The following is a 19,850-nucleotide window of genomic DNA, read 5'->3' as shown; positions in this document are numbered from 1 at the left end:
GATCGCTTGACGGAGAGTGAAACTCTGAAGCGCTCAGTCAGAGTGTTCTGTGAGTGAAAATATATCTGTGCTAATCATATACTCAGCCTCCAACTCACACACTGGCCAGTAAAATCTGAGAATTTATTAGCCATTGGCTAATATTAGACATCATTTAGTCGCCCAGAGTGAAGATTGAGTCGCATATTTACTCGCAATACTCGCAATGTAGAGGGTTGGCAATACCCAACTATCTATACTTATATTTATTATATGTATTTAATATATCTAATATATCTTACATCTATCCACATTCCCTTGCATAATTTGTAATTGTATATAGCACATCTGCACATACAATATACTGTTTACTGTCTCTTTGTCTATTGTGTATAGTTTTTACATATTTATTTTTACTCACTTATTTTTATTTTGTTATCTGTGTCTTGTCACTTGTCAACCTGTCTGTGTACTGGAAGCTTCTGTCACCAAAACAAATTCCTTATGTGTGTAAGCACACTTGGCAATAAAGCTCTTTCTGATTCTGATTCTGATTAAGACTGGAGTTATTGGGGTGACTCAAAACCCCCATTCCACATAGAACATTAATCTCTATAGTGAAACACTCTCGAACCGCTCCACTGTGAATGTATGGAGCTGTATGGACCACAGCAACCTGTAAAGTAAACCTGAAGTGTTTGTCCGAACTCAACAGGTTTTGCGAGAGAACGCAAATATCTTTGCAAGCGAACGCAATGTTTCTCTGGGGAACGCAAAAGATTTGAAAAAGATTTGAAAAAGATTTTTTCCTCCCACATCATATTTTTCCCACCAACATGTCCCTTTAAGGGTTCTGTAGTATTCCTACAGTTAGGGTGATATTAAATGGCTTAACCGGTGATTTAAGAATTTGGTCATATTGCCCATCTAAGTCATTCATCCCACTATCAACAGGAGCTTCATGTAGGCTTTCTTGGATTTGGTTTGAGACCAGAAGTTGTCACTGTGGCCTCAAAGCTTACAACTCGCCTACTCTGGCTCGATTACTATTCCTGAGGTAAAACACGCCCTCCACATTACCTTACGGACAAAGAAATGTAGAAATAAATAAATGAATAAATAAATAAATGTGTAAATAAATAAATATAGAAATAAATATGTAAATAAATACATAAATGTGGAAATAAATAAATGTATAAATAAATAAAATAAAAAATGTGGAAAAAAATACACATAAATAAGGAAATAAAATATATATTTTTTTCTTTTTTGTATATTTCTATATTTATGTATTTGTTTATTTTTGCTTTTTTACATTTCTTTGTATATTTATTTATATGTGTATTTATTTCTCATTTTGTCAGGTTTGGCATTTCATAGATGAGTATCCTAGCAGAGGATACACGTTGGCCACATGTCACGTCAATTCACTTCACTGAATGATTCATTCATGAATTGTATTGAGTGGATTGCAGCTGTTCTCAAGTAAACAACTCATTGATTCAAATTATCCAGTCAGAGTGAGTCAATTCAGTGAATTCACAAGTCTGCCTCAAAATGAGCCAAGAACAGGCGCACGACTGATTGTGCGAAAAGTAAATAAGTCCAATTTTTTTAGACCTTGTTGGAGCATTTTATTTTTTGCATTCATATTTGACCTCAACATGTATAAATACCCTGGTAGGAAACCACTGATTTAGTCTATGATGCCCAGTTTTTGTCTGTAACCATTAACTAAGTCGGCAAGTGTATGACGCCTTGTGTTTAAGATTTTTTTTTCTTTTTACATTTCTTTGTATATTTATTTATTTCGAATTTTGTCAGATGTGGCATTCCATACTTGAATGTTTAAACTGGCAAGGCTTAAATGTGTTTATTTTAAACACAGATAGCATTGTGTGCTGTTCAGGTGTCACCTGCGCACGTGAATTATCAACACCCGGGTGATCAGTGTCGTGCCGAAAATTGATCGTCTGCTGAAAACTGATTTCTGTCTGCGTCCGTCCGTTTTACACTCGCCAAAAAATGATTACAGACTCTACTTAATGAAATCAAGTCATTTTGAGGCAGAAAGTACAGTTCACTCAATAAGTAGAGTCTGTCAATTTTTTGGCAAGTGTAAAGCGGATGGACGCAGACGGAAATCAGTTTTGGGCAGACGATCAATTTTTGGCACGACAACGGCATCAATGACTGGTCATATTCCAGCACTGAACAACGTTTACAAAGAGGGACTGGTTTGTCCATGTTTTTTTTGTTTTCTTCTTTTGTTCATCGCTGTTGTTGTAATGTATTGGGAAGCCAGAAAGCGTATCTATCGACAGAAACATAGGCCTACATTAGCCAAACTCTGTCTGCTTTAAGTGTTGTTATTTTTAACAAGCCATATTACAGATGCTGTCAGATTTAAGATGAACCGCGGTGTGTGCCGATCCATAGGTGGAGAACAGTATGGTTCGATTTTTTTACCGAGAAACGTTTTGCACTCCTAATTTCTTCAGTTCAAAATAACGAGGGACGACATCTCTTTGTAGTGGAGTAAAAGGTATGATATTATGCTTTGGAATGTAGTGAAGTAAAAGTATACGTTTCTCAAAATAAACACTCTGATAAAGTGCAGATACTTGAAAAATACTGAAGTATGCCTACAATAACAAAGTAAAAATACTTCATTACTGTCTACCACTGCTTGTTTGACTCACATAAAGACAGTTACGTACTTGCTGCCACTAACTGGCATGACAATGTAACATGCAGAGGTTTCTGAATAATCCTCTCCGACAGCATGTAGACAAATGGTGAACTGTCCTCTCAGCCAATCAGATTAGAGGACCACAAGTTGTATGAATAAGAATAAAAGAAAATTAAATTAGTTATATACAAATTATCTGAGACATTGTCCTAAAGCGCATTTCGGGATGAGCACCCTCAAAACTCTACTTTAGACACGCACTGTGCTCCTTAACAGGATTGCACCCAGCTCTGTATTCCTTCCATAACTCTCTTCAGAACTGTTTCTTCTGATCTCCTCATGTCTGATCTCTCTTAAGATGACCACTGGGTATGACATGAACAGCTCTCTCACAATAGCACTGCTGACCACTGTTAGATCTTTCATGCAACAGTGCAACCACTAGTGAAGTAAAATGCTTTCGATGTGTGGAAACTCTAATGTGTATTTGCAGTCTTCAATCATGGTTGACGTTGTTTTTTTTTCTTTATTTGCATATGACACATGAAACTGAATGTAGTCAGATCATGTTTTCATGTTTTTCATTTCACTTGAGATTTCATTTAGTTTACTGACATCAGTTTACCTAGAAAAATTATAGTATTTTAAAAAGGTAACATTTACTTGGTGAGGAAAATAGGTCACAGAATTGAAATGTATAGATCACACTGGATTATCTGGACTATTTACAGGGGATGTTAAATTTGAAAAGATTACTAACTGTTTGAGCTTTCAGTTGAAAAAAAAAGGCACATAATAGACACATAATAGTGTTGAAAGTGTGGCATAAATGACAGCTCCTCGTAAGAAAGATAAGTAATAGACTGAATTCTCAGCCTGTGTTCCTTCTTTGAATCCTCCAGCTGAAGAGATCGCTCAGACAGTCGAGCAGGCCATCAGTGGAGACTTCATGGGTCGCCTTATTTTCAAGCCCACTGGATGTGGAGAGCAGAACATGTACCGCATGACGCTACCTCTCATTGCCACTCATTATCTGGACAGCACCAATCAGTGGGACACTGTTGGCATGGAGCGCCGTAATGAAGCCGTCAACCATATCAGCACAGGTCAGCAGGACAAGACAGATATAAAGAATCTGACTATGATTTGAAATAAAATCATAAAGCACTCTCAATGATGCTCTCCTGTTCACGGCTTGTTTGCAATAAAGGAGAAACTATATTTAAAAGAACTCCAGATACACAAAAAAAAAACAGAACAACTTAAAGTAAAATGTGACATGAACGGACAACTGAAATGAACAAAACACAGAGATTTTGTTGACTGGCCAGCACAGAACAGCAGGTGTGCAAATTAATCAAACAATGAAAAACCATAGCAACGAACTGAAAACACAGAACTAATGCATGTGACAGAACCCTCCAAAAACAGAAACAAACCCAGATGATCTCTAATACCCGGACTTTGAAATGGACATTACAATTTGTTTTTTACACTCAAAACCTGAAATATATACATGGATAGTAAAGTAAATATTCTTTCTTTATTAAGGTTATCAAGGGCAGCTGAACTACCGCAAAACAGATGGATCTTACGCTGTCCACATAAAAACGCCAAGCAGCACATGGTAAAATGTTATTTTTCAATATTATTATGATTAAAAGTAGCAAAGTATTACTTGTTATTAGGTTGCTTTTGTTTTTGTCTGTTAAAGGTTGACAGCATATGTGGCTAAAGTCTTCGCCATGGCCAATAACCTTGTTTCTATAGAGGGAAATGTGATCTGTAGTGCCCTCAAGTGGCTGGTTCTGCACAAACAATTGCCAGACGGCTCCTTTAAAGAGGAATCAGCTGTAATTTCAAGAGGGATGGTGGTAAACTGAATGTTACTATGACTGACGTAGCAGCGGGCAGCCATTCTTTTTTTGCATTTGTTGTGTCTCACCTCAGTCGTGGTATTGAAGGTGGAATAGAGTGCTGGTCTTTCACTCCCCCCACCGACAATCCCTGCTGGTACCGAGACTCGAACCTGCGACCTTTGGGTTACAAGTCTGACTCTCTAACCCAGTGTTTCCCAACCACTGTGCCATGACAGGTTGTCAGGTGTACTAGTGTACTACTATCGTCTGTTTTATTACGTCTTAAATTGATTTTTCCGTACTGCTGGTTCGTCTGGTCAGAGGAGAACTGGCCCCCCGACTGAGCCTGGTTTCTCCCAAGGTTTTTTCTCCATTCTGTCACCGATGGAGTTTTGGTTCCTTGCCGCTGTCGCCCCTGGCTTGCTTAGTTGGGGACACTTCATTTCCAGCGATACCGTTGACTTGATTGCAAAGATACTATTTAAACTGAGCTGGATGTTGACATCACTGAATTCAATGATGAACTGTCTTTAACTGAAAAATTTGTGTTTACTATTGTCATTTTGCATTATTGACACTATTTTCCTAATTAATGCTGTTCATTAGCTTTGACACAATCTGTATTGTTAAAAGCGCTATATAAATAAAGGTGACTTGACTTGACTTGACTATGGAAAATTATCAGAACGTTCTATCTCTATTATATTTCGTTATTATTATTATTTTAAATCAACGCTATTGGTCATCTTTACTTTACATCTTTTTTTGTTTTTGTTTGTGGGTTTTACAAATATTAAACAAATGAAAAACATTCAAAAGAGCTTGTGACTAAACCTCGTAATGCCATTGGATCCTCAAACTGTCAGCGAAACCTCATAACTCCACCCGCCTCCATTCAGATTGAAGCATCGCGCGCACAATGCTTATTCACAATGCAAGGGTAAATAAAGGACTGATGTTTGAATAAGTACAGTGTTTTCTTTACTCAAAAAAAAAAAAAATACACTATGTCCCTCTAAATGATGATTCCAGGTAAGGATTCACAGAGCTACAAAGAAAGATCTGGCTGGAAGGACTAACATCTGCCAAAACGATAATTGCACAAAGATGGCTCCCTCCCCATGATATAGAAATATTAGAACTCTCAACAGCCAGAATAAATAAAGCTAGAGCCTCAACCCTTGAGGCATGGAAAGCTGTTGCAGATGGCTTGACAGAAAGGCTTCAAGATGGTAGAATCTAACTCTACTTATCCTGAGTTTATGTTGCAGACTGTATCAGTTTTTTTTATTTTTATTATTTTATTTATTGTATTTTGTTATTATTTATGTAATATAATAATAATAATTATAATAATAATAATAATAATAAATTACTGTTTTATATATCCTGTGCATAGTGCTTCATCTTTTATATCATGAGATTTTGGCCAAGTGTATTAAACAACAAAAAACTGAGCACTTATATAGCTACAATAAACTTTATAACCTGTAATTGAATCAATGCTAGTTTGTACAATTTTACTATATTGCAGTGCTTAGTGGTGTGCCGTGGGATTTTTTACTGATCAAAACCCTGCTGTGGCTAAAAAAAAAACACTGCTCTAACCATTAGGCCACTACTGTCCCTATAATGAATATTATAATTCATTATAAAACTTTGCTTATGTTTTAATTGCTGTATTACTACATATCTTTCAGGCCCAGTTATATACTTTTGAACCATAGCAAGATACATTAGTAATGCCTATAATGTCTCTATCTTCAGGTACTACTATACTTTAAAGTCCTGCATGGATTCAGGTTTTGTCCATTGATTAATAACTCTAGTAAAAAGCGACACATTTGCTGATGGCAACAAACAATTTTAAATGTTTCTGTTTATTTGTGCTTTATTCCAGGGTGGCGTACAGGGCAATGATGCTGATGCCTCTCTGACGGCTTTTGTTGTGATTGCCATGCAAGAGGCCAGAGAGATCTGTGCTGAATCAGTTGCTGTAAGTGAACTTCTTCCATCATTGTGTTTACCAGAACAAGAGTGGTACCGATAGATGACAGTGTCGTGGATCAACAATAGCTTTAAAAACATTTTTATGAAGCTAATAACACTAATAATTAATATTATTGTTAGTAGTGGTAGTATTATTAATTGAATTATATAGGCCTAATAATAGTGTTTAGGTCCGAACACAGCACAATAATCAGTTATTGATAAAAATCAAAAGTATATTCAAACAGCGAAAAAACATGTTTAACAAGAAATATTGATTATTCTCATTTTTTTCACTACCATTAATATGTGATCCACAAGAGAAATACTAAATACTAATACATTTAGATTGATGTACCATTGCTATACCATTATCAGCATTGTAGATTCTGCTCTCATTGTGTCTGAGAATTTATGTGCTGTTAAAGGCACAATATGTAAGATTTTTTTATTAAAATATCCAAAAACCACTAGAACAGTGTTATATATTTTGCTGACTTGTGTACTTACATTATCCCAACTGTTTCAAAGAATGTTTAAATCAACAGAAAAAAGCAATTTTAACTAGTGACACGGAGCGTGTCCATAGTGTCATTGTGTCGCCTGCCAATGACGTCATAACCCCTCGATTTCCGTGTTTTGTTTTGTAGAAAACATGGAAACACCAAAGATGCTTTAATATGTTGTGCGTTTTAATAGACCGGTGACGACCGCACAGAGTAGCATTATAACAGAACTTTCAAATGTATCTAGTATGATAAAACAGCGCTGCTTTACCCCACAATCATTAGCTCATCCATGAACATGATTTCTGCCCGAGTCCCGTCGGATTGCATCGGCTGTGGGGATGAAGACTACAACTCCCATGATTCCACGCTCAGTCACGGCGTCATCAAACTACGCCTTTGTCTATTTGTTTAATTTGAATACGCGCCCTCTAGCGGCGAAAATTACATATTGTGCCTTTAATACAGCATCTGATGATAAAAGCTCAGACAGTTTATGTTTTCGCTTTCAGGGAATGATTGACTGTGGTTTGGTCCGTCACCAACATAAGTCTCATGTAAAGTTTGCAAATTGCATGTGTGATATCCACTGGCTTGTCTTTTGGGTGAAATATTTCTATGCGACGTGACTAGGGCTGGGTAAAAAATATCGATATCTCGATATTAATCGATTCTCATTTTTATGGAACAATATTGATTCTTAAATCCCAAGAATCTATTAGTCTAGCCTGTTGATGTCAATATAACGGCTTGTAAACAATGTCATGTAACGTCACATTTACCTCAGAAAAACATATTCGGTGACCATAAACTCATTAGTCAGATAGAAAAATAAACTGTGGAGAGGTGCATTTTGCTAAATATATGCACCATATAACATATTCATTATACATTTTACTGTTCTTCAATGTTCAATTTATGTCTGAAAAAAATCCATAATTTTTTTATGACAGCCACCATTATGTTTATATTTAAAAAAAAATAAATACAATTGAAGTAGAAATATTATTATGTAATTGTAACTTTATTATTTTAAAAACTTCATTAAGTGTAATTTTAACAAATCTGTCAATTTTAACCTTCAATATTATAGTAATGTAGTACCAACTTACTCTCATGTATATTTTACAGTATTAGTTGAGAGATTATTTTTTCCTTGAGAAAATTCGGCATGTACTGTACCTGATATGTATCCAAAATAATCAATATTGAATCTAATCGAATTTAATTGGTAATCGAATCGAATTGTGAGCTTGTGAATGAGAATCAAATTGAATCGTGAAATTTGTGTCAAAACCCAGCCCTTGACGTGACATTGTTCTTCATCACCCACTCCATCTTTGCTTACATTTAAATTTACATTTAGTCCTTTAGCAGACAGTTTTATCCAAAGCGACTTACAAATGAGGACAATAAAAGCAGTCAAAACTAACAAAAGAGCAACAATATATAAGTGCAAATGAGTCTCGGGTTAGCCTAACGTTGTACACGTAGAAGTGGTCCAAGTACTGAGCCCTGAGGCTCCCCAGTAGCTAGATGTTGTGACTTGGACACCTTACCTCTCCAAGATACTTTGAAGGACCTATCTGAGAAGTGAGAAAGGCTGAGACTTGGTTGAACACAGCTCGTTCAAGTGTTTATGCAATGAAAGGTAGAAGGGAATCCGGTCTGTAGTTCGCTAAATGAGTTGGGTTAAGGGTGGGTTTCTTAAGAAGTGGGTTTATACGAGCCTACGATGTGAGTGAGTGCAGGTACAACGGCAGGAGAAATGGCTTGTAGGAGATGAGATGGAATAGGATCAAGCGGACAAGTAGTAGGATGATTGGAAAGGATGAGTTTAGAGACTTCTGCCTCAGAGAGTGGAGAGAAGGATGAAAACGAGTGTATGTTTGCTGGTAAGATGTGTTTGACAGTTTGTGGTGTGGAAAATTGTGCAATGATAGTAAAAAAGTTTTTTCATTTTGCTTGCACAATTATAGAAAACGATCCTCATTTGATCCTCAAAATGAAGTCAATAAATAAATGAATGAGTAGATAAGTGAATAAATAAGTTAATCAAATAAGTAAACTATTGCACGTGATAGAAGATAGGACAATACATGACTATGAAGCATATCACCCAGCACCAGCCCAGAACTACTAATAATTGACAGTTGCTTTTTTTACACTCTTCGTCTTGGATTTAACACCGTACCCACACTTTTATAGAGTCTGCCTGAAAGTATCAGGAAGGCTGTTGTCTTCTTGGAAGGTCGACTTCCACAACTGACCAATCCTTACGCTGTTGCGATGACATCCTACGCCATGGCCAATGCCAACAAACTCAATAAAGGCATCTTGATGAGACACTCCACCCAAGGAGAAGGTCAGTCACACCAACATCAAAAATGTGTTGATATTCATACAACATAGAACAATAAAATAAACAATTAAATAAGAGTGGGAATTATGAATTGTAGCTTGTAATTACAGCTGCTTGTTGGTGGCATACCAGCAGCACAAAAAGCTCATAAAGAAGCCAAAGCATCAAGCTCAATGGTCGGGATCAGCATATGTGAATGCGGCTTCATCTCCACATCTTTTAATAATCCTATGTTGTGTTTGAAACAGCCGGTCGGTCCTGGACTGTCCCTGGACAACATCATCACTCACTAGAGGCGACGGCTTATGCTGTGCCGGCGCTTGTGAAGGACAAAGACTTTGATAAAGCAGGAGAAGCAGTGCATTGGCTGAACAGACAACAGACTCACTATGGTGCTTATGGCACCACACAGGTACACTAAAACCTCATCATTTGACTATGATAATAGGTGTACAGATGGTGGAACCAGCATTTGACAGTAGGTGCAGCTTGAGCTTTCATTAATGAGAACAATAGCATCTGTAAATATTGTTACTACCTCACTGTTATAGGGTGAAATCGTACTTGGTTACAAATGTAACCTCGGTTCCCTTTCGATACTACACTCGTACTGCGTCTTGCTAGACGCTATGAGAACAGTACAATCACGCCGTGCCGTGGCAGAGGAACGACAATGGTAATCCTTGTCTTTAGCACCTCAGGGCCCAAGAGAACAAGGACAATAAATCCCTCCAGGCTAACGAGCTAAGCCTCACGAAGGCCTCACCCAGCCGAGTGATCGTTCCAGAAGACTTGCGCAGCCTCAACACCCATGGGGGCCGAGAGCGCACAAGTAAGCTCTCTGATAGGTCTGGGCATATTACATCCAAACTGCACTCAGAGCGAACTGCGTGCCAGTTAAGCAGAAAGAACCCTTGCCTGCAAGGCAGGGACATCCAGGTTATAGAACCTAGCAAAAGTGGATGGCGAGGCCCAGCCGGCCACCGCACAAATTTCTGCAATGTTCACGCCGCCAGACCATGCCCACGAAGAGGCGATGCCTCTAGTTGAGTGGGCTCATACTCCAACGGGGCATTGTAGGCCCGAGGAAGAGTAGGCGGTTTTAAACGTCAGGGACTGAAGGTCGACGAACTGCAGCGGCACGAAGGGAGGACCCTTCAGGGCCCTCAGAACAGTGGGCAGGTCCCACATAGGGACAGTGAGAGGCCAGGGCGGATTTAGCCTCCTGGCTCCCCTCAGAAAATGAACAACAAGGTTGTTCCTGACGACCGATTGGCCCGTTATAGGGGCATGAGAAGCCACTATTGCCGCCACGTAGACCTTGAGCGTGGTGAGGGAGCATCCCTTGTCCAACAGCTCCTGCAGGAAGGACAGTATCACCGATAGGTCGCAAGTGAGCGGGTCCAGAGAACGCTGACCATTTAAGGGCGTAGAGGCGTCTTGTCGTCAGAGCTCTAGCCTGAGGAATGGTGTTCAACACACACTCTGGGAGACTAACAGGCTCCCGTCGAGTGGCCACAGGTGCAAGGCCCACAGCTCTGGCCTGGGGTGCCATATCGTCCTTTTCGCCTGGGAGAGGAGATCTCGCCTCAGGGGAATAGGCCACGGGGCTGCTATTAGCAGCTGCGACAGCTCTGCCAACCAATGTTGGTTTCTCCAGAGCGGGGCCACCAGGAGCACTTTGCGTTTCTGTTCCCTGATCTGCCTGATTACCTGTGGAATCAGGGCAATTGGGGGAAAAGCATAGAGAAGGGGGTTGGGTCAGTTGTGGGCCAACGCATCCTTGTCCCTAGAAAAATAGATTGGGCAGTGAGAATTGTCTTCTGAGGCGTAGAGGTCTACTTCCGCCCTGCCGAAGACTTCCCAAATTTTCTGAACTGTCTGCAGATGAAGCATCCACTCCTCTGAGGGGACCTTGCTTCGTGACAATATATCAGCTCCTCGGTTCAATATGCCCAGAACGTGTGCTGCTCTCAGCGAACATAGGTTTAGCTGGGTCCATTCCAAGAGCTGCTCTACTAGTACAAGGAGTCGCTTCGAGGACAGTCCCCCCCTGGAGATTTATGTAGGACACCACCGTCTTGCTGTCCGAATGGACCAAGACATGATGGCCCCTGAGGTCTGGTAGGAAGGTTCGACAGGCCCGCCATACCGCCAACATTTCGAGACAGTTGATGTGCAGACTGCTTTCCGCTATCGACCAGTGGCCGAACATCAGTTTCCCTTCACACAGAGCTACCCAACCTGTGTTGGAAGCATCTGTCAAAACAACCTTCCTCCTGTAGACCATTCCCAGGGGAACTCCCTGTTCCAGTGTTCATCCAGGGGGTCAGGGCCGTTACACAGGCCTGATCTACCCTGATAATCAGGCATCCATGACGCCACGCATGGGATGGGAGTCGTAGGCCGCTGTCCTTCTTGGGGACGAGGAAATAACGGCTGTAGAAGCCAGAAACGCTCTGGGCCGGAGGAACCACCTCTATGGCTCCCTCTGAACCGAAGTGGGGACCACTCCGCTGAAGCGCGGGGGTCTTCGAGCGAATTGGAGTGAATAACCTCACTTTATTATCCCCAGAACCCATTCTGATACTCCAGGGATGGACAGGTGCAGGCTTCGCGGGCTGCTGAGTCGGTGCAGATTTGGGGCGACTCGAGGCAGCTGCAGAACTGGAGTGCTTTGGTAGGAAGTGTCGCATGGCTTGGGACGACTTCTGTGCTTCAGTAAAGCGCTCAGCGAAGCCCTCGACCACTGGCCCGAACAGACTATTGGGAGAGACCGGGGCGTCGAGGAACGGGACTTTGTCAGCGTCCTTGATCTCGGTTAGGGTCAGCCATAGGTGGCACTCCAACACAACCAGACTGGCCATGGAGCGCCCAATAGCCATTGGCGTGAAAGGGAGCTCTGCACGTACCGCAGTAACGGCGTGGCATTTGAAACAATGCAGAGAAATTTGCTCTTTAGAAATTTGTTCGTTTTTAAAACATACTGCACGAACCAATGGCCTTGCAGTTTCACTGCATGATCGAAACTGCGCTTCAGTTCAAGAGAAAAACTGACTTTTTCCCATGGCGTCTAGCAAGACGCCGTACGAGTGTAGTATCGGAAGGGAACTAAATATTCTGACTGAGTTAAGATTCTACTCTTATTAAATTGAACCATGTTAATGGCAGGTAAACCATGCATTTTAACTACCATGCATTGTACCTAGCTACCATTGTAAAAAGTAACTATATGGTTTCTATGGTATTTGTTATGAAAATCAATAGCCTAAACACATTTATAATACATGAAAATACACATAAGTTGCTATAGCTTAATTACTAGAAAAAATTACTGTAGTTATATTTCATTACTCCTTTAATCCATTTGTATAATAACAAAAACATTCTTGGCCTGATTAACCAAGATTTCCATAAAACAAACAAAACAAGCACTTCAAATTAATAAAATATCATTATGCACACATAATATTTAATGGTAGTACCTGATTTCTTAATTGCATTTCTTAGTCTACACTTTCAATAAAACATTTGCTATTGATTTGTAAAAGGTGTTTTTATGCAAGTTTTAATTGCTTTTAAACTGTAATGACTAGCAGGCATGACCAGTGTGGTGTTTCCAGCACTTCAAAGCAGTGATTCTTTTTGCAAAGCAATTGATTCAGTTTATTCAAAGTTTCAGAAAGCTGTGTTTCTCACATCATTACAGTTTAGTTGCAGCCTGGAGTCCTGCCTTTGAATGCTTTTCTGTCTTTTCTAGGCGACCATCATGGTGTTCCAGGCCGTGGCAGAGTATCACACGCAGGTGAAGGACCGACAAACCTTCAATCTGGACGTGGAGCTGTCCGTGGCAAGAAGAAGCAAACCTGTCAAAGTAATGACTAGCAGGCATGACCAGTGTGGTGTTTCCAGCACTTCAAAGCAGTGATTCTTTTTGCAAAGCAATTGATTCAGTTTATTCAAAGTTTCAGAAAGCTGTGTTTCTCACATCATTACAGTTTAGTTGCAGCCTGGAGTCCTGGATTTTAATGCTTTTCTGTCTTTTCTAGGCGACCATCATGGTGTTCCAGGCCGTGGCAGAGTATCGCACGCAGGTGAAGGACCGACAAACCTTCAATCTGGACGTGGAGCTGTCCGTGGCAGGAAGAAGCAAACCTGTCAAATGGGCTATCAAAAGAAATAATGCACATCTTACACGATCAGACAGGGTGAGGAGTAACACAATACAATCATTCAAAATGGTTCTAGCTCCATATTTCAATTGAAATCTTATTGTTTTATTATATAAGTTTTGTTGTTCGCCATCATGTTTAATAAAATCTTCACATATCTCTTTTATATCATGGATTTGATTATTCTGATGACTCGAGTATGTCTGCATTCACTCAACAGATGGAAATAAACAAGGAGTTCAATGTAACTGCTAAAGGAACTGGAACAGCCATTCTCTCAGTGAGTGTTCGTGAGCGTTTATACAGTCAACAGCAAGATTAAAGCTTGTGAACATCTAATCTGAGACGTGCTGCTGTTTTCAGGTTCTGACGCTGTACTACGCCAGACCTGTTGAGAAGAAATCTGAATGTACTTTCTTTGATCTGACTGTTAAAATGGAGAAAGACAATGAAGGTAAGATTGAGTTCATGCCCTTTCTGTGGCACTTTCCATACATGACGTTTTTCACACTGCAATTAACTCCAGGTTATTGTTGCTCTATACCCCATATTTAACCCCAGGTAAAGGCAACAAATGACACTGACACTGCAAATATGCAAATTAGAATGTTAACTCAGGGTTTAGGAATGTGAAATGTCAGTTTTAAAATGCGTACAGATAATTTACCCAGGGTTAACAATTCATGAGCAGTGTGAACGTGAAGCAACATAATCTAGAATTCAGTTAACCTTGGGGTTTAGAATGACCCAGGGTTATTTTTAAGTGTGAAAAACTGTATTTATACCCGACCCCTTATTTTAATATAGTATATAATATATGTTGTTTCCCTTTAGCAAGACAAGGAGCCATTGCAAGTTACAACTTCACTATGGATTTCTTGTATGTGAACCAATATCCTAATAAGTATATTTTTTTGGTCATTAAATAATTTAGTTGTATTTTGTCAGCATGTGCTCATGTTGGCTGTTTTTAAACTTGCTTTGTTTACTTGGTTGGAGCCCGAGTTCGATCCCGCCTCACTTTTCTCACATTGGCGGTATGTTTGCATCATGAATGTGATTACTAGTGAAAGCTGGTTACCATTGTGATTAGATAATGACTCTGACAGAGACTCCAGTTTCACTGCGCTCTAACATGGATGAAACTTGTTTTACAAATACAGAGACGAGTTTATTCAGAGACGAGCAGCTCTGCGTCACTACAGTATAATAATTCTGAAGTCAAACTGACTCGGGTTCACACCAAAAGCTCTAGTGTGAAAACAGCTTTAAACACAGAGAAGATGGAGCAAAACTACAAAACCAGTTATTAAAATCTGCTCTTGATCTCCATCTTCACAGCTACAAAGATGATAAAACTGATGCCACCATGACAATTCTGGACATTGGCTTACCGACTGGATTTGAAGTTGAAGAAAGTGATCTTAAACAGGTATTGTGATGATAAACTGATGCAGTTATGTTTCTGTATATAGAAGAGGAATCTAACACTCATCTGCAGACAGGACATAAAGCATTTTGATCATGTCATGTATTGAGGTTTTTGTTTTCTTATTTTCTTGCTCTCAGTTGTCTTCAGGGAAGGAGAGATACATTCAGAAATATGAGAAGAATAAAGTTCTTTCAGAGCGAGGATCCCTCATCCTCTACTTAAATAAGGTACTGTATGTCAGCAAACTGTGGTGCCTGATCATTTTAAAAAGTTTTATTTTATATATGATATGATATGATATGATCTGGAAACCATGTGTTTTACTTACTATCACAGTATAAGTTATTTGGGATTTTGTTAACACTTGCTAGCTCTACAAACACAAAAATACATTGGAATGATATCTGGTTGTATGTTAATGTGAAAAAAAAAGTCAAACTCTGGAGACCCCACATTGAAATAAATGGGAAAAATCACGCACAGAAATCAATTAAATACTATAAAAATTTTGATTTTGTTATATAATTTGTCAGAATTTGTCAGAATTGTCAGTTGCAATGCAGAAAACACACAACCCCACCCCCCATGGGATGACACGAGTGGCTCTCCCTTACATTAATTGTCAAATAAAAATCAGCTACAATGAATAACACACACAGAAATGATGGATTGACACCGCTACACATCCATGGTGGAGAACAAATGCAAACACCATGTGCTTCCATATGTCAATATATCATTGCATATTCACTTTTTGTGTGCATTGCAGACTGCATATCAGAATCATATTTCACATGACATTTTAAAGAGGAAAGAATAAAATGCAAATGTAATATATAGATCTAGCCTACGACTTTCAGCTGTGCAAAAGAGAACACTGTTTTTGCAGTATAAATCCAGATACAGGTTGTTAAAGAAATGCAAAAAAGACAAACAATCACAAATCATATGCAAATATACTAATAATTTTTTTTCCAACAAAAATTTTTTTAATTGTATTTTTACTGTATTTGTTATTATTTGTCACTTATTATTTGTGCAAATGTTAATGTAGGCAGTTTTTAGTGTGCAATATGATACTTAATATCATATAATAAAATTACTTTGAGTTCTGTCTCAATAGGTTTCTCACAGAGAGACAGAAAGAATTGTTTTCAGAATGCACCAGATGCTTAATGTGGGTCAACTACAACCTGCTGCAGTCACAATATATGAATATTACTCACCAGGTGAGCTATTTAAGTTCTTAAATTAACATGTTTATTTAGTGCTATTAATTATTAAAATTCATGCTTTGAAAAATGAACAAATTTAGCCATGCACATATGTTACGTAATAAGTGATCTCTGTACCATCAGCACAGCAGCTGCTGCTACAGGTAACTAGGGAAGGGAATCATGAGGAAATTAATAATTCCTGTATGAATTGCTATTAACGATTACTTTTGTGGAAGTATCAATGTATTAAAAAATGCAATTTCATTGCCAAATGTTGATACTGTTTTGAGGATAACTCTTAATTCTTCTTTCTTGGAATCAATTCATTAAAGTAATTTTGTTGGGTATTTTTTTGATCCTAGTCCTTCACAAAGACACTCTTTTAATGTTCATTCAAGGATTTACTCATTTGCCACATAGAATGTCTTCAAATAATCTTTATTTGTGGGCTTTTCTCAACAGATATTGTAATGTGATATTTGTTGAGATTAATTCACTTGCATATCATGAAATCATTTACAGTAGCATTTTTAATCAGTTGACATCCCTCCTTTTTTTCAAATGCACGCTGTACAAAGTTCTACCACCCTGAAAGGACAGATGGTGCGATATACAGACTGTGTAAAGGAGACCTGTGCCAGTGTGCAGAAGGTATCATAGCTAATAATAGTGTAAAGAGACCATCTCTTGTACTGTTGCGGTATTTTATTTAAATCATCATATCTAGATACCAGCTGGAATTAGGGCTGGGCGATATGGCCAAAAAATTAAATCTAATTTTTTTTTCAGAATGTTTGTCCGATTCTCGATTTTTATGATTTTTAACTAGTCAACTTGAAAATGTAACTACAACATTCAAGTAACTTTTTCTTTATTTACCCTCTAGTTAAATAAAATTCTATTCCAAGTGCACCACACATGAAGTTGTCAACATGATGTATGTTAACCCTTTAAACCCCACAGCAAAATCCTCAATTTTAAATTAACACTTATAATGTGTGCACACTACCAGAGTGTTAGAGTAACACTGAAGCAGCTTGAACCTTGACTTTTTAACATCATCTTTACTTTGGCTGTTACAGCAATGTATTTTTGAAGCATGTTTGTTATGGCAAAAAACAATCAAAGAAAAAAAAATCTGATTTCGTTGTTTACAGATTGATGATGACAGTCGTTCTCTTATTCTAATTAAATGGTTTTATCCTGGGTCTATTTTCTTACTGAATATTGATATTAGAGCAAAAGGACAAGCAGATGGAGATCAGTGTTTACTTTAGTTGGGCTCTTGAACCTTGACTTTTTAACATCATCTTTACTTTGGCTGTTACAGCAATGTATTTTTGAAGCATGTTTGTTATGGCAAAAAACAATCAAAGAAAAAAAAAATCTGATTTAGTTGTTTACAGATTGATGATGATAGTCGTTCTCTTATTCTAATTAAATGGTTTTATCCTGGGTCTATTTTCTTACTGAATATTGATATTAGAGCAAAAGGACAAGCACTAAGCAATTAATTATGAAAGACCTTTAAAACACAACACTCAAAAAAATGCTTTGTTGTAATTTAGACAGACACATCAACGGTGACAATCAACTAAATAAATAGATCAACTCTGAACATCACAAAACATGCTACTAAAACTTAACAAAAATAAAAGCACATAAGAATTCAAGAAAATAAGTGGACAATTCAGCTGCATAATTTCTTCATGCCGCAATGCATGCTGGGAGTAAAGGGTGAGTTTTGTGCTGTGCTGGTACCCAGCATGCATTGCAGCATGAAGCTTTTGATTGTCACAATTGTTGAGATTCATACGCTGATTCTTGATATCTCTGTGTGTCTGAGAGATCCTGTAGTATTAAAGCCTTTGAGCATAAAAAGTTTTCAAAATCCATAATTGCTATAGCTATCATAAATAACATGAAACAAGCAAAAACCCACACTATAGTTTTAAAGCTCAACCAGTGAACAAGATCAGTGAATCAGGTCACAAAATGATGATTACACCATCATCAATAATTAACCAGAACCATTTAATAATATTTTTTCTGCACTTTTATTGCTGTAACAAGTGTGCTTTACAAACACAGATACAGAAACCAGACAAACTAGGACTAAAAAGTGAAGGGTCAAGAGCCCAACTAAAGCAAACACTGATCGCCACGATGATGAGGTCAAACAAAACGTGTTCAATAAAACATCTAAACCTCTGTTAATTCTCAAATAATTTGTGTAGATATATGACAGAAATAAAGTCAGACTGTAATGCTGTGTGTGGAGTTGTTTGATCATGTTCTGCTGTCTTATTTCAGTTGATTTCATCTAAGGCTGTGGCTGAAGTCAGTTGTAGTTCTTGTGTTTCTCTTTTCTTCAGTGAGTCTGCTTGTTAACAGCAGCTGTTCATCACTGTCTGAATCCACTCATTAGTGTTCATTCTCTCTGTCAGGTGGACTGTATTAGTAAACTCATGTAGGGAATAGTGAATGAGGGTGTAGGGTGTGATTTGAAACACAGCCTCTGAGTGTCGACTCTGACCGTTGTTAATTCACGATATATAGCAGCAGGCTGCTTTCTCGAAAAATGACAAATATTAACCAGAATGCACTGCTTTAATGGAAAACAGCATGTTGCTGTCAAAATTTGGCCGTTTTATTACAGCGATTTTACACAATTGTTTTTAAAGTGCAGAACGTTGGTTGGTCAAATGCTCTGGTTTGAGGCTGAATGTGTGTATGACATGCTGCTGCATTCGGGATTTTCTGGCAAGTTTTCGCAGTGCTAGAAGGGTGTTGTAGTCGTCTTTAATTAAATGCATGTGTGTTTTTCAGTTGCACGCTGTACAAAGTTCTACCACCCTGAAAGGAAAGATGGTGCGATATACAGACTGTGTAAAGGAGACCTGTGCCAGTGTGCAGAAGGTATTACAATTACACTCATTCGCCAGACATTTTTATCCAAAGCCATTCGCCACTTGTCATAAGAGCCAAATAATCTTAATTTAAATAGTTTAAATGGTGTTCTACTTCATTTTATTAATTTTATTTATTTACTATAATTTTTATTTATTTTATTTTTTTTACTTTTTATGAATGGAGGAAAATGTTTTGTTGGTTTGTTATGAATGTGTGAATACATATATATATTTAAAAAATCAACATCTCATAACAGAAAACTGCAGTTACCAGAGGAAGTATCGGGTCAAAGATGAGGAGCGTTTGAATAAAGCCTGTGAAGCTGGCATGGATTATGGTAAACACACATTCTCCTTCCTCAGCCACTGAGATCCAGTCTCACAGCTCTGATATAACACCAATATAACACGACTCTTTGACAGTTTATAAAGTCACAGTGGTGGGAATGGATCTGAAACAGGACTCTGACATCTATGACATGAAGTTGGAGCTGGTGCTGAAAGAAGGTACAGTTTATTATTAATTTGTGTCCATCTTAAGTATACAGCGGGCACTTATTATTTTTACTATTATTTTATTTTGTGGAATATATATGTAATGTCTCGGTTACTTGTGTAACCCTCGTTCCCTGAAGGAGGGAACGGAGGCATAACGTCAGTCGTGACTGACGAATTGGGATCTCGCCCGAGAGCCCAATCACCTTCGAGTGTTAACTAAACAAGCCAATGA

General features: G+C 38.4%; 1 protein-coding gene across 1 annotated transcript in view; it reads left to right on the top strand.

Moving 5' to 3' along the window:
* The window catches only part of LOC107703742 (complement C3-like), a 52,990-nt gene that overhangs the window by 29,448 nt on the left and 3,692 nt on the right, over positions 1 to 19,850 (top strand). The window contains exons 18-34 of the mRNA XM_016506464.1: positions 3,574 to 3,777; positions 4,223 to 4,298; positions 4,386 to 4,545; positions 6,431 to 6,526; positions 9,234 to 9,390; positions 9,636 to 9,799; positions 13,437 to 13,595; positions 13,780 to 13,839; positions 13,923 to 14,013; positions 14,394 to 14,439; positions 14,901 to 14,991; positions 15,129 to 15,218; positions 16,115 to 16,220; positions 16,770 to 16,859; positions 19,038 to 19,127; positions 19,378 to 19,458; positions 19,544 to 19,627. Of these exons, the coding sequence (XP_016361950.1) occupies positions 3,574 to 3,777; positions 4,223 to 4,298; positions 4,386 to 4,545; positions 6,431 to 6,526; positions 9,234 to 9,390; positions 9,636 to 9,799; positions 13,437 to 13,595; positions 13,780 to 13,839; positions 13,923 to 14,013; positions 14,394 to 14,439; positions 14,901 to 14,991; positions 15,129 to 15,218; positions 16,115 to 16,220; positions 16,770 to 16,859; positions 19,038 to 19,127; positions 19,378 to 19,458; positions 19,544 to 19,627 (1,845 nt within the window). The remainder of the gene's footprint in view (positions 1 to 3,573; positions 3,778 to 4,222; positions 4,299 to 4,385; positions 4,546 to 6,430; positions 6,527 to 9,233; positions 9,391 to 9,635; positions 9,800 to 13,436; positions 13,596 to 13,779; positions 13,840 to 13,922; positions 14,014 to 14,393; positions 14,440 to 14,900; positions 14,992 to 15,128; positions 15,219 to 16,114; positions 16,221 to 16,769; positions 16,860 to 19,037; positions 19,128 to 19,377; positions 19,459 to 19,543; positions 19,628 to 19,850) is intronic.

This window comes from Sinocyclocheilus anshuiensis, unplaced genomic scaffold (assembly GCF_001515605.1).
Source record: "Sinocyclocheilus anshuiensis isolate Anshui unplaced genomic scaffold, SAMN03320099.WGS_v1.1 scaffold274, whole genome shotgun sequence".
In the NCBI taxonomy this organism is placed as follows: Eukaryota; Metazoa; Chordata; class Actinopteri; order Cypriniformes; family Cyprinidae; genus Sinocyclocheilus; species Sinocyclocheilus anshuiensis.
The sequence above is the reverse complement of the archived record's forward strand: the minus strand, read 5'-3'. Positions and strand labels throughout refer to the sequence as shown.